The 15,393-nt window shown below is 30.9% G+C and overlaps 1 protein-coding gene and 2 long non-coding RNA genes across 4 annotated transcripts; 1 reads left to right on the top strand and 2 right to left on the bottom strand.

Annotated features, from left to right (window-relative positions):
• The first annotated feature begins 476 nt into the window (after window positions 1-476).
• LOC112740761 (uncharacterized) lies at window positions 477-3,962 on the top strand. 2 transcript variants are annotated; one of them, XR_011871584.1, is made up of 10 exons: window positions 477-672; window positions 798-945; window positions 1,116-1,164; window positions 1,956-2,023; window positions 2,198-2,319; window positions 2,426-2,510; window positions 2,686-2,818; window positions 2,936-3,035; window positions 3,282-3,481; window positions 3,611-3,962. It is a non-coding gene; the product is annotated as an uncharacterized lncRNA (long non-coding RNA). The 2 variants fall into 2 exon arrangements; XR_011871583.1 differs by lacking the exons at window positions 477-672; window positions 798-945 and having other exon boundaries at window positions 1,029-1,164.
• A 1,346-nt stretch (window positions 3,963-5,308) lies between these two features.
• LOC140178407 (uncharacterized) lies at window positions 5,309-8,803 on the bottom strand. Its single transcript, XR_011871585.1, has 2 exons — window positions 7,729-8,803; window positions 5,309-7,592 (listed from the first exon to the last, which is right to left on the bottom strand). It is a non-coding gene; the product is annotated as an uncharacterized lncRNA (long non-coding RNA).
• A 436-nt stretch (window positions 8,804-9,239) lies between these two features.
• LOC112740760 (probable inorganic phosphate transporter 1-7) lies at window positions 9,240-11,040 on the bottom strand. The gene has a single exon (XM_025789360.2). It carries the CDS (start codon window positions 10,919-10,921, stop codon window positions 9,347-9,349), a length of 1,575 nt encoding a protein of 524 aa, XP_025645145.1. The 5' UTR covers window positions 10,922-11,040; the 3' UTR covers window positions 9,240-9,346.
• Window positions 11,041-15,393: the final 4,353 nt, after the last annotated feature.

The raw sequence follows: 15,393 nt of genomic DNA on the forward strand, positions 1-15,393 counted from the left end.
AATACAATGGATTTAAGTATTTAACTGGCCATCATAGTCCGAGTAGCATGGATATACCTAAAAGTTTTTGGGGTCAGAATGGATTATTATTTAGTAAATCACTAAATCCACAATAGCCACACGGCAAAATGGTTAATTGAGTTTGTTGGCCTGTAAAGCTTATTGGACTGGGCCAAAATTCTGATTTAAACAATATTGTGATAATTATCATTCTAGCATGTCCAAAGATAGAAACCGAAAACCTTGTGTATTATTGTGTGTATCATTCGAGCCAAAAAGAAACAAAAAAAAAAAACAAAAAACAAAATTCTGTCCAAAAGTCATCTATCGAGCACCACTAATAATGAGTATTATTGTGTGTGTATCATTCGAGCCAATGGTGGTGGTGACTGGTGAATCTTAAAATAATATAGTGTAGGACCATGCTATGAATCTATCTATCTATATATCAATGGTATAGAGGAGGATTCATATCTGAAGTGGTATTTTGTGATTTTTTAGATTTTTTTTTTAATTCAAAAAATGTCACTTTAAGAGTCTCATGTCTTTTTGCGTTCCTTTTCTTTCTTCATTTATACTGCTTCTTTCTTCTCCTTTTTTTTTTCTCTTCGAAATTTTATTCATCTCTTCGGTTCTATCCTCTTTTTTCTATTTACAGAAGAAATTCAATGGGTACACTCTCTCTTCATTCTCAACTTAATCCCGATATTTTTTCTTGTTCAAAAATGAACCCATATCTGGCTCTCTGTCGGTGCCAGCTTTCGAATGATTCTTGCCACCTCTGCCATTTCCTGTAGTTGTGAACCATGAAACGCTCTCCAGGGGAGTTGCAGAGAGGCGCTGACGAGGAACGATCGATTGTCGTTATGAGATCCAACAATAGATTCTTTGGGAGGGAGCAGGAGCGCCCTTAGCATCTGGGTGGGCAAGATCAGATGATCCATCGTCAGTTCCTTCTCTCTTTACTTCCTCTTTCTAGAATCTGCGTTGTGGACTGGGGGAACACACCCGATCTATTCGGAAGAACCTTTTCATTATATGTTCCACTAGATCTGGTTTCATTGTGTCCGCCCAATGGATCAAGTACTAAGGACTTCAATTGTTCCTTCATTTAGGAATCATGATGTTGCAAATTCAATGGAAGTTGTTCTTGTTGATGCAGATGTGAGTGGTTGTTCATTGTTCGTTTTTGGTTGATTTTATTTAAAGTAAATGCCATTTCCAGTCCCTAACCATTTGCTCGATGGACTTCCCACCTCCTAAGAAATCTAAACACCCAAATCGGTCCCTATCTACTTTGATATATGTACGTTCCAGTCCCTATCTACTTTGAGTAAATGCCCTTTCCGGTCCCTAACCAGGGACTGAAACGTACATATATCAAAGTAGATAGGGACCGATTTGGATGTTTAGATTTCTTAGGGGGTGGGAAGTCCATCGAACAAATGGTTAGAGACTCGAAAAGGCATTTACTCTTTTATTTATGACTTTTTTTGTTCCTAAATTTTAGTTGTTGTAGCTGTTTTTTTATGCTTAATTTATTTTCGCAGTCTAACAAAATCCATGCAACTGTTAAGAAGCAGTTGATAAATAGGTTTAAAGAGAATATTATTGAAGGACAAACATATCAAATGGCATATTTTAGTGTTGTTCCAAATCAAGGCAATTATAGGATAGTAGAACACGAGTTTAAGTTGGTTTTCCTTAACCGTACAAGTCTTGTTTCTGTCCTTGATGATGCTATCCCCAAGACATGTTTTAGTTTTTGTCCATTTGATGAGCTTTTGAAAATGACCAACGATTATGTTTACTTAGTTGGTAGGTGACTTTGTATCTTTTTTATTCCCTTCATTTTCTTTTTTTCTTTCAGTTTGTTGTTTCTTTTTTGTTGATTATTTTTTTATGAAAATGTGCACTTTTGTACCGTAATTTTATTGATGTTTATTTTCTGATAGATATGATTGGATTGCTAACTTCTGTTGGTGAAGAAAAAGAGTATGTGAAAGACGACAAAGTGATGAAGGTGATTGTTCTTGAATTATCTTCAAAAGAGTTTGTTTTGTGCATCTTATCTTCATATTAATTATGTTTTATATTAGTTGCCTATTATTTATGTTATGAACTGTCCTATGAGTTTTTAGTGGTATTTTATATTGGATTGTTAATAGATCTAAGTTTTTTAAAATATTTTTTTTAGGTTGACAATACCCTGTGTTCTATTTGGGGAGTACATGGATGAAGTGCATCATTTCTTAGGTTCTGGTTATATGGAGCAGCCAGTTGTTGTGATTCAACTTGCCAAAGTTAAATTCTTTAGGGGTAGTGAATATTATAATATTCAGGCTTCTCAATTTTTTCTGAACTCTCTATTTTATATTTATTTTCCTGTTTCTCTTTTTTATTTATTCAGCCGGTTGTTTTGTAGGACAAGTTGGTCTACAAAATATTATGCATGCTACTCGCCTGTTCTTTAATCCTAATTTGGCTGAAGTTGTTGATCTCAAAAACAGGTTATTAGATAGTATCTTAATAAATGATATGTTTAGTTCATTGGTGTTCCTATTTATAGTTTTAACTTAGGTAATATGATTTCATTTTGTTATCTTTGTTTGTGTTTTAAGTTTAGTTGATCTTATTTCTGATTTTTTTTATCTTTTTCTTTTTTTATTCTTCTGTGATGATTAGTATGGTTGATCAAGGTATCAATGGAACACAACCATTGTTTATTGCTAATGAGGGCAAGGGTGTTTTATTGGAAGATGATTTTATATGGCTTACTTGAAGGTGCACTATTGAGGAACTTCATGATAACAATGAGGTTTATTAAGTTTTCGATGTCTTTAGTCAATTTTGACTTAGTTGTTTTTTAATAAAAAAGTTATGCAAAGTTATGTTTTTCATTTGTATCTCAAGGTTTATTTTTATGTTATAATAGGAAGGGTCTTTTGTGATTTTTGGTATTGTGAGATCTATTGTGGAAGAAGGACCTTGGTGGTATTCAGCTTGTGTTTGTGGGAAGTCAATTCAGCCTCAAGGTGGTGCATATTATTGTGATTTTTGTCAGTACTATATTACCAATGTGACTCCTAGGTTTGTTGTGTTTATTCTGTTTGGGGAGGTTCAAAAGGATGCAAGTGTATGGTTTATGCTTTTTTTCTTGTTGTTGAATTTAGTAATGGATAAGGTCTGTTTGTGTCATGTATAATTGTATCTTTACTGTGCTTGAGTGTGTCATTGGTCCTTGATTTTTCTAAGAACTATGTGTTCAAATTATTTCACAGGTTGTTTGTGGAAATCGTTATCCTGTGAGTTCTAACAATTGCTGGGGAAAAAATTGCTTCTTAAGATGGATACCAAGAGTGTTGGTGCTGATAAATATTTCGAAACTTTTCATGTGAGAAGAGTTTCCGATGATGCTGCTATTATTGCCATGTTTGAGTTGTTTAACTATGATGCTGATGATGAGCGTATTCCAGTCAAGGTTGCCTCTTCAAACTCCTGTATTTGATATGTGTCTCTTTCATAATATTGTTTTAGTTTATTCATTTCTTCTTCTTTATTGGTTTCTTGTCGTTTGATTTTCTTTTATGTTTTTATAAATCCTGTTTAGGATGGTTCTTTGGGAAAGATCTCTTTAAGTGACCATGAATATATTGTTGGCAAGAAAGATCTGTGTGAGGTGTTGGGCGAGGATATTTCTTCTGATTGGATTTGTCTCAATGTGAAGACAAACTGCGAACTTTTTATTGATTTTCTTGGTGAAAAGGATGTTGAAGTTCTTGGATTGGATGATATAAGCAGTAAAATTGATATTATGAAACAGAAAGGAAAAACTGAAACAAGTTTTTTAAACACTATTTTTCTACCATGAGTGTTGTTGCATGTAGAAGTGATTACAAAAGGTAGACATTGTATTATTTTTGTCTTCTATTAATGATTTCTTGTTATATATGTTCTAAACATACTGAATGGACTTGATTTAGGCGTTTCTTTAGCACAAGATAACATTGGCCAAATGATAAAGAATCAAGAATTATATTTGGTGCATACAAAGGACGGGTACACATTTAAACTGATATATACTTTGTGCCTTTTTTTGTAGTAACCATGTGAAAAACAGATAAATTACATATAACTGAATTAATAAAATCTATTATAATAAATTAAATGTATGTGATAACTCTCTTTTTTTTTAGGGTGATGTGTTAGTTCCAGATATAATAATTGCTAAATATGGTATCGAGTTGAAAGATGAAATTGTCCTAATTGATCATCGTGACAATTGTATCAAGCTTAAAATAAAAATCCAAGGAAAAAAAAATTGGATACCTTCACATGAGGTAGAAAATTTATTTGCTTTCTATAAGTTTAAAAGTATGGTGAGGATCTATTTAATGTATGTCACAAGTGAAATATTTTTTTTTTACTCCTGTGGATAAGCGAAATGCTCCAATCTATGTGGATTTTTATGAATCTCATTATGTTAAAGATATTATTCGGATATCTTTGTTAAAAGTTATTCAAGATAAGTTAGGATTAAAGTACTTTGATGCATTGGAAGATGTTGCTTCCGGTATAGAAGATAATGGGATGCACGAGAATATGAAAAGGTTAGAATTTACAATTTTTTTTTAATTATTGTTAATTTTGTACATGTTATATTTTAATTAATGTATTTATTATATATAACATGTACAAAATTAATAATAATTAAAAAAAAAACTGTAAATTCTAACATTTTCATATTCTCATATATCCCATTATCTTCTATACCAAAAACAATATCTTCCAATGCATCAAAGTAGTTTAACCCTAACTTATCTTGGATAACTTTTAACAAAGATATCCCAATAATATCTTTAACATAATGAGATTCATAAAAATTCACATAGATTGGAGCATTTCGCTTATCCACAAGAGCAAAAAAAATATATTCCACTTGTGACATACATTAAATAGATTCTCACCATACTTTTGAACTTATAGAAAGCAAATAAGTTTTCTACCTCATGTGAAGGTATCCAGATTTTTTTTCTCGAATTTTTATTTTAAGTTTGATACAATTGTCACGGTGATCAATTAGGACAATTTCATCTTTTAACTCGGCACCATATCTAGCAATTATTATATCTGGAACTAACACATCACCCTAAAAAAAAAAGAGTTATCACGTACATTTAATTTATTATGATAGATTTTAATAATTCGATTATATGTAATTTATTTGTTTTTCACATGGTTACTACAAAAAAAAGCACAAAGTATATATCAGTTTAAATGTGTATCCGTCCTTTGTATGCACCAAATATAATTCTTGATTCTTTATCATTTGATCAATGTTATCTTGTACTAAAGAAACGTCTAAATCAAGTCTATTCAGTATATTTAGAACATATATAACAAGAAATTATTAATAGAAGACAAAAATAATACAATGTCTATCTTTTGTGATCACTTCTACATAAAACATCACTCATGGTAGAAAAATAGTGCCTAAAAAACTTGTTTCAGCTTTTTCTTTCTCTTTCATAATATCGACTTCACTGCTTATATCATCCAATCCAGAAACTTCAGCATCCTTTTCACCAAAAAAATCAATAAAAGGTCTGCAGTTTGTCTTCACATTGGGACAAATCCCATCAGAAGAAATACCCTCGCTCAGCACCTCACACAGATCCTTCTTGCCAACAATATATTCACGGTCACTTGAAGGGATCTTTTCCAAAATACCATCATAAACAGGATTTATTAAAAACATAAAAAAAATCAAACGAAAAGAAACCAATAAAAAAAACAAGGAATAAACTAAAACAACATTACGAAAGAGACACATATCAAATACAAGAGTTTGAAAAGGCAACCTTGACTGGAGTACGTTCATCATCAGCATCATAATTATACAACTCAAACATGGCAATAATAGCAGCATCATCGGAAACTCTTCTCACCGGGAAAGTTCCGAAATATTTATTAGCACCAACACTCTTGATATCTATCTTAAGAAGCAATTTTTTTCCCAGCAATTGTTAGAACATCATAGGATAACTATCTCCACAAACAACCTATGAAATAATTTGAGCACATGGTTCTTAGAAAAATCAAGGGCCAATGACACACTCAAACACAGTAAAGATATAATTATACATGACACAAACAGACCTTATCTATTACTAAATTCAACAAGAAAAAAAAAAGCATAAATCACATACACTTGCATCCTTTTAAACCTCCCCAAACAGATTAGCACATTATTTTTTTCAATAAATAAGAAGTCTCACGATCGAACAATACAAATACACCATGTCCGTCATTCTCAACAGCTATTTTGATCCGATATCTGATCATAGAACAATTACCTAATAAGAAATTTACCAAAAAAAAAAAAACACAAGAAAACAACTATAATTAGAAAAAATGGAACAAGGAGAATGAAACAATAGAAGGAAAAAGAAAGAAAAGAAAACAGAAGTCAATATCACATGCAAAAATAAATAAATAAACACAACAAATCTAAGAGTCACATTGGTAACATAATGCTGACAAAAATCACAATAATATACACCACCTTGAGGCTGAATTGATTTTCCACAAACACAAGATGAATACCACTAAAGTCCTTCTTCCACAATAGATCTCATAATACCAAAAATCACAAAAGACCCTTCCTATTATAACATAAAAATAAACCTTGAGATACAAATGGAAAACATAACTTTGCATAACTTTTTTTATTAAAAGATAACTAAGTCAAAATTGACTAAAGACATCGAAAACTTAATAAACCTCATTGTTATCATGAAGCTCCTCAATAGTGCATATTCTAATAAGCCATATAAAATTATCTTCCAATAAAACACCCTTGCCCTCATTAGCAATAAACAATAGTTGTGTTCCATTGATACCTTGATCAGCCATACTAATAAAAGATTAAAAAAATCAGAAATAAGATCAACTAAACTTAAAACATAAACAAAGAGAATAAAATGAAATCATATTAGCTAAGTTAAAATTATACATAGGAACACCAATGAATTAAATATATCATTTATTAAGATACTATCTAATAACCTGTTTTTGAAATCAACAACTTCAGCCAAATCAGGATTAAAAAATAACATTTTGGAGATCAACTTGTCCTACAAAACAACCGGCTGAATAAATAAAAAAGGAGAAACAGAAAAATAAATATAAAATAGAGAGTTGAGAAGAAATTGTGAAGCCTGAATATTATAATATTCACTACCCCTAAAGAATTTAACTTTAACAAGTTAGATCACAACAACTGGCTGCTCCATATAACCAGAACCTAGTTAAGAAATGATGCACTTCATCCACGTACTCCCCAAACAGAGCACAACATATTGTCAACCTGAAATTTTTTTTTTAAAACTTAGATCCATTAATAATCCAATATAAAATACCATTAAAAATTCACAGGACAGTTCATAATATAAATAATAGGCAATTAATATAAAACACAATCAATATGAAGATAAGATGCACAAAACAAACTCGAACGATTATCTTCATCACTTTACCGTCTTTCACATACTCTTTTTCTTCACCAACAGAAGTTAGCAATCCAGTCATATCTATCAGAAAACAAACATCAATAAAATTACAGTACAAAAGTGCACACTTCCATAATAAAAATAACCAACGAAAAAAAAACAAACTGAAAGAAAAAAAAGAAAATGAAGGGGATAAAAAAGATACAAAGTCACTTACCAACTAAGTAAACATAATCGTCAATCATTTTCAAGAGCTCATTAAATGGACAAAAACTGAAACATGTCTTGGGGATAGCATCATCAGGGACAGGAACAACACTTGTACGGTTAAGAAAAACCAACTTAAACTCATGTTCTGCTGCCCTATAATTATCTTGATTTGGAACAACACTAAATATGCCATTTGATATGTTTGACCCTCAATAATATTCTCTTTAAACCTATTTATCAGCTGCTTCTTAACAGTTGTCTGAATTTTGTTAGACTGCGAAAATAAATTAAACATAAAAAACAGTCACAACAACTAAAATTTAAGATCAAAGAAAGTCATAAATAAAATCAACCAAAAATGAACAATGAACAACCACTCATATCTGCATCAACAAGAACAACTTCCATTGAATTTGCAATATCATGATTTCAAATGAAGGAACAATTTAAGTCCTTAATACCCTAATTTTAAGTCTCCATACCTTCTTTGGAGGGTGAATCTTAGAAATAGAATTAAATAAAAGAGGCATTAGTTCAACCACCAAACACAATAGTGAGAAAAAAATATCACTCAACATAAGACTCAAATGTCACAATTTGAGGACATGGTTTTATTATTTTCTGTTGCCTCAATTATTGAAGTTGCAAGTATGTAGTGCATTCTTTTGAGTCTTGACGATTCTTCCATGTCATTCCTCTTCTGATTTAGATCGCCAGATGCTAGAGCATCATCATCTAAATTACTAACACCAACCAATTATTTTCCGCAAATTATTCGATGTTTTTAGTATTCTCACCATGATGATGTTGTGGGTAATAAGTAGTCAATGTTGCGCAGTAATTCTGATTAATATTAGCAACTAATCACTCACCATACATTGAAAATAGATTATGAATAGTTGTAATAACGTTCCTATAAAAATAACGTGGCGTGTTAGTACAATTCCTCTATTATAATTTATGTTTAATAATCCTCTACCCTTATTAGCTTATATTGTATGCTGCCTTTTCCCTTAATCAACTTTCCAATATCATGTTTTTCTCATAATTCATAATTGCTAATAATCATTTAGCAAAGTAGTAAGGATATTATTAGCAGTATATAAGTAAGCATCATTAGCCAGGAGACATGAATGCTAATTAACAGTATTAAATGTTAGGCACCAAAAAAGCAATATTAAATGTCCAATAACAGAAAGAAAATCTATATGATCCAAATTATAAAGAATTTAACTATCATATTTCTTTAGAATTTCTAAAGATATATGTTAATATTGTTATTATAAAAGAATTTAAAATTTGTATTTTAATAAATAAACAATAAAATTTAAACTTTATGTGTCAATTATAAAAAATTTAAATTAATAATTCTACTATACATTCTTATGAAATACATTAGCTAAATTTTTAACTAAAATAAATAGAAGTGTAGTGCGTCAAATAACGCAAAGAAAAGTTTAGGGCCAACAACTTTTTCAAATTCTAGCGAGCATGTAACCAGCAAAGAAAAATGAATCATTGGATGAAATCTCACATCAATCTCACACCATTAAAATCATCATTGATATCTATTTGATGGCTACAAATCACAAAAGTTGCTAGTCCTATCATTCCTCGTAAAACAATTATACTTTATTTTCAAGTTCATCTTCCTGCTCATGCTCACCTGATATCTCCTCCAAAGATTTTCCTTTTGGCTCAGGTACCAAAAATGTAAACAAAAACCCTAAAATGTTAACCACTCCTAATACTAGCAAGGAATTCTTGATACCGATACCGGGAGGATAACCAGCATCAGTCTTGGTCTTGTCCGGACTCTGTGCCAAATATAGGAATCCAAAAGCACCAATCATAGCACCAAGCTTGCCGGAAGCCGACGAAATCCCATGGGAGGTAGAGCGGAATCTTGCAGGGAAGATCTCTGCAGGGACGACGAAAGTGGTTGAGTTAGGTCCAAAGTTTGCGAAGAAGAATGTTAACGAATACAACACCACGAATCCAATGCGATTCTCTTTCAGAGTCCAGTGCTCATAAGGAATTGCGAGGGCGAACATGAACACTGTCATGAAGAAGAAGCCAACCAATTGGATGGTGAATCTTCCGATCTTATCAATGAATGCTACTGTAAACCAGTATCCAGGAATTGTACTGCAAAGAGCTATAAGCGTTTGAGCTCTCGCGATCTTGAAAACTTCTTCCAATGCGTTCATGGTTTTCGCAGGAGGAATCCAACCGATTGCGCTGAAGATATCTTTCTGGAAGAGATTCTGACTGTAAAATGCAACATCAAGCAAGAACCATGTACTTGCTGTTCCAAGCAAATGTAAACCATGACGTGCAGCGAATTGCTTAGAGAACAAGCCAAAATCCTTAGTTTGATCCTCTTTCTTCAACTCCTCTGCTTGGAGTTCCACTTGCATAACTCTAGACATATCTTTTGCAGCTTGCTCCATGTTCTTCGCAACCAATGCCGTGTAACGCGCGGTTTCTGGCATCTTCGTCCTCCAATAGTAAGTCAGTGCAGCGGGAAGAGCCCCAAACATAAGAATTATTCTCCACGCAAAATCTGCTTCTGGAACAGTTGAGCCTACTGGATCAACCTCATAGGGAGGAGCATCGAATTTCGCCTTGAATATCGATGAGATAACGATTGCAAATATGCCTCCGGCCAAGATTCCAAACCCCTGCATTGCGAAGACGGCGGCGATAAACGCACCGCGAGTTTTCTTGTTTGCGTACTCTGACATAATTGTTGCAGAAAGCGGATAATCTCCTCCGATACCGAATCCGAGCCAGAACCGGAAAAAGCAAAGCGTCGTCATAACCGACTTTGGTTCCCGGCCGAACGATAGGCCGGAGGCGACAGAGCAAAGCACCATAAGCAACAGAGTCATGCCGTAGACTTTCTTTCTGCCGAGCTTGTCACCTAGCCAGCCAAAAAAGAGCTGGCCAGAAAGTGTTCCGATGAAGGCTACGCCGTTAACTGCGGCGGAGACATCGGGCGGTAAGGTTCCCGGCTTTGGTGCACCGTCGACGTGGTAGTATATACGGCCAAGTAGCTTCGTTACGAGAGAGATACAAAACAAGTCATAGGCATCGGTGAAAAATCCCATTCCTGCAACGATAATTGCTGTGAAATGGTACCATTGTGTTTTTGCCACATCAAGTGCATTCAACACTTGAAGTTGATCCTTCGCCATCTATGTATAATTATCTCTCAAGATTTATTTAATCCCAAATAAACTGCACCTACAACTGTTGAAAACATAAAGAATGTCCAAGTATTAATATTATTAAAAAGACTTATTAGAAACTATTGTATTGTAAGTTGTAACCTTAGCTTGATGATTATATACTTCTAAGGTAGAGTGTACAGTGACTATCATTATGGTAGCTATTGCGATTATATAATTTTGGCAAACTTAAATATGACACACATTTTTATATATATATTTTTTAATATTATTAGTTTTATTTTTTAAATACTAAAAAAATATTAATTTAATTTTAACAATAATTTTTAAATGTTATTAAATTTATGTAGCTATTTTAACTACCATAATAATAATAATGAATTTGTATTTGTATAAGGATTAAAAATATACATAGCAAATAAAGTAAATGCCAAAAGTGTTTGTATAATGATTAAAAATACACATGGAAATAAGGTAATGTGAACATAATATATTTTCAGTTTTCATACGCAAAAGTCAAAACAGTTATTCTTCAAAACAAAGAGACAAGTAATGACTTAAATTTATTTGGATAATGTAATGCTAGTTTTTGTATGTCAATATAGATCTTTTCAAAGAAAATTTATACATAAATTTATTTGGCTAATATAATATACCACAATTTTCTTTTTCTTAATGATGATTGATAAAAAAAAAGAAAGATGTAGTCACATAATGTATGCATACATACTACATGTCTACATAGTAAAATTACACAAGAAGAATGAAATAATGGAAAAAAGAGCTAAATTAGAAATTAGAGATGAAAGATACTTACCAGTAAAAATGTGTGAAGCTTTAATGAGTTTTGAGAAAGAGGAGGAGGAGGAAAAAAACAAAGTGAAGGAAAAAAGAATTGGCTTAGCACAAATACGGTAAAAAAAAAGTGGACAATTATTTATAGATAACAAAATCGAAGCAAAAAATAGAGGGGAGAATTCAATAATTCATTACACAGCTATAGCCTACAGTTGTGAGTTTTGTTGCTCACCGAAGATTTTGGGATTAAGGTCGTTCTCCTTTCATTTTGATCCCTTGGATTGGTTTATATTCAATCAAATGGTTCTCTTTGAGTCAAGGTTGTTATAACTTAGATTGACTTGAGATTCTGACATTTGCAGCTATGTGTTTGTGTAATTTTAACAAATTTTTGTAAAATACGACCGACAAATATAAAAATTTAGAAAAAATAACACTTTCCTCTTCTATGAAATATTAAATAATATTTATTTTTTTTAATTTATAAAATATATATTTTTTTCTCTAAAAATTAAATAACATGCAGTTTAATCTATTTAATTAAAATACTCTTTAATAATTATTTTTTATATATAAATTAGTAATAATTATTTTATTATTTCAAACAAAGAAATAATAATATAAAATTCATTTATTATTGTAATATATTTTATTTATTTTTAAGTTTTTTATTATTGATCATGAAATATATAAAAATTTTAGATTAAATATTCTTGTAAGAGGTTAAAATATTTTACATTAAAGAGTATTTTAATTAAATAAACTAAAATATATGTTATTTAATTTAATTATTATAAAAAGGAAAGTGTCTATTTTAAAAATAGAAAAGTCTAGGGCCAACAACTTTATTAAATTCTGGTCAGTATGTAACTATCAAAAGAAAAGTAAGTAATTTTACACCATTAAAAATATCATTAATAACTATTTAATGGCTACAAATCACAAAAATTACTGCCCCTAACACTCCTCTTTCAAAAATAGTGGGGTGGAATATGTGAAGTTAATATATTGTATACGTTATTTATAACCGAAAAGGGAAGGAGGAAGAAAAGTCATAAGGATTCCATGCATAAATATGTAGCATGCATGCATCCAGCTCGACCACATACATGTGCAATAATATTATTATATTTGTAATTTTCTTAATATGATAATACCTACACAGGCGTGAGGCGTGTCCAAAGATAGAAGGAATTGGATTATAATGGTGATGTGGCTGCATGGAGATAGATTAAGGAAATTAAAGGTACATAAATATATGTCAATTTAGGCAGGTAGGTTGTCACATTGCATTGCATAAACCTGGCCTATTCTGGGTCTTACACGATTATACACTCCCACATCTATCCCTGACTCAATCAATTAAACCAAGCCTAGTGTTTATCTTCAAGCTAATTAAGTTACTGGAGTGAGGGAATGTCAAAATTGATTGATTGAAAGTCACCTTTATAAATGGTGCTTCTCAAAGTACTTTGGATCCACTACTAAAAAATAAGAATTCTAATTAGAAAAGGTTTAACCATAGACAATTAAAATTATAAAAGAGATATTATTTATGACTGATATATATGCTAGGCTTTTTTTCAGTAAAGAGCTATATGTATAAGTATAGCCCCACAAATTAAAGGGATATACATATGTTGTATTTTTGGCGCAATGGATAAACTAGTTAACTATAGATTCTTATATCTTTTGTTATTCTACCCGTCATCTATTATCGTATTAACTTGTTAGTATGTAGTATGTACACCTATAATTATAAATTTATAACCCTTAATTTCTTGCTGTAATGTACCTCTTTCATTGAGAATTCATTTGCCTCTAATTGGTTATGCGTGCATGCATGAATGAATAGATAGAGTTTCATGTGATTCTGTTTTGAATTGAGAGTTATAGCATGCATGTGCTGTAAGCCTTGTGGTTTATTTCATGTTTGATTATTGGATTTGTTCTGCTTCTGCAAAAGACTTGCATCGCAATTCAGATCCATTATTTGCTTAGAAGGCCCAAAATGGATATAATCTCAACTGCTATCAGATCCCACTTTTGTGGATAATATCTAATTCTTTAGACAATCATGTTGGTATCATAATTACATATTTCATCCGATAAATTCTTGTTTTATTTTTATTATTTTGAAAAAATATTGAATAGTAATTTTGAAGTGGAAAATAAGAGGAAAAATTAATATATTCATGAAATGGTTAGAAGTATAATTTTGACCAAATTGGATCAGATTCGATTTGTGTAGACTCCAGCATAAACCGAAGGATATAAATGTAATTTGAGAGTGAGCAAGAAATCACTTTCTGAAAGTGAAATAGGGTGGGGTCAGCTATGTTGTTCCTTTCAATAATGGGTGTCCAAATACATCCTTCATCCAACTATGCAAATACTTTCCAATCTTTCTTCTACCACAAATAAAGACAGTTTAATCTCGGATACTGAGATTATTTTTTTTATTCTAATGTACTTTTAATATATTAAGAATATAAAAAATATTAATTTTAGTGTTTTCGACAATATTATCATTTTTAAGAAGCTAATTCCTACTTATAAACTCTAGCATTTAGTCCAAAAGACTAGATAAATTATGAATATAATAAAAAAGTTTAGCAGATTAATATTTTTTAGTTGATAATTTTATTTCTTTCTTTCAAAAAGAATAAAAAAATATTTAATTAGTTTGATTTTCTTTTTCTTTCTTTTGGTTAAATCTTAATCACATGTAGACTACAAAATTATTGATCATGTAACATAACTTATATATAATTATTCAAATTAAAGTTTAAATATATTGAACCTTGTTTTCTTTGAGATCCTATACCACTATATCATTTGTAGTTGATTTTCTTCTGTCTAGTTGAATACATGTTTCTACTAAAATTAGTTTTGATATACTGTTAATATAAAAATACAATTCAGTAATAGTTACACATTTAAATATTTTTGACAATCAAGTTTAATTAAGTTGTCTCAAATTCAATAAAAATCACATTCATAACATTAGTGTATACACACACGCATTTTAATAACGCAAAATATATCTTTCTTCGTCTCCTCCTCCTTCTTCTTCTTCTTCTTTTGTTATCGTCATCACTAACAACACTAGCATTTTGCTAACATTTTTATTGTTTCTGGTTTTCTCTGGTGCCATCATTAAATAATTTTAGTTCATTTTTTAGTTTATTTCGGTTCATTTGTGAATTAATTGAGGTTCACTTGATACTGTTAATAAGTATTGACCAAACTTTTTATTCCTTAAGTAATTTCGGTTTATTTCTTAGTTTAATTGAGGTTTATTTGAATCCATAAATAAATTGTATGTGTTTTTGTTGATGATTGAATCCTTTTAATTGTTTGTTCTAAATTGAACTGATTTCGGTTCATTTACGTGTTAATTGAGGTTCACTTGATGCTGCTGATAAGAATTGACCAAATTTTTTAACAAAGAAGAATGAAATTATTCATTATCACTTTATTCAATTGTATTAGATTCCACTCTATTCCGTTCAATCAGTTCAGATTTAAACAAGTAGTAAAAAAGTCTCAATCATTAACAAAAACACATCGAATTCATTTCTAGATCCAATTGAACCACAATTAAACTAAGAACTGAACCGAAATTACTTAAGAAATAAAAAATTTGGTCAATATTTATCACTAATATTAAGTGAATC

The sequence above is a fragment of the Arachis hypogaea genome, chromosome 14, assembly GCF_003086295.3.
Source record: "Arachis hypogaea cultivar Tifrunner chromosome 14, arahy.Tifrunner.gnm2.J5K5, whole genome shotgun sequence".
NCBI classification, from domain to species: domain Eukaryota; kingdom Viridiplantae; phylum Streptophyta; class Magnoliopsida; order Fabales; family Fabaceae; genus Arachis; species Arachis hypogaea.

Coding starts and splice junctions, on each gene's coding strand:
- LOC112740760 (XM_025789360.2), bottom strand. CDS start 10,921: ATGGCGAAGGATCAACTTCAAGTGTTGAATGCACTTGATGTGGCAAAA.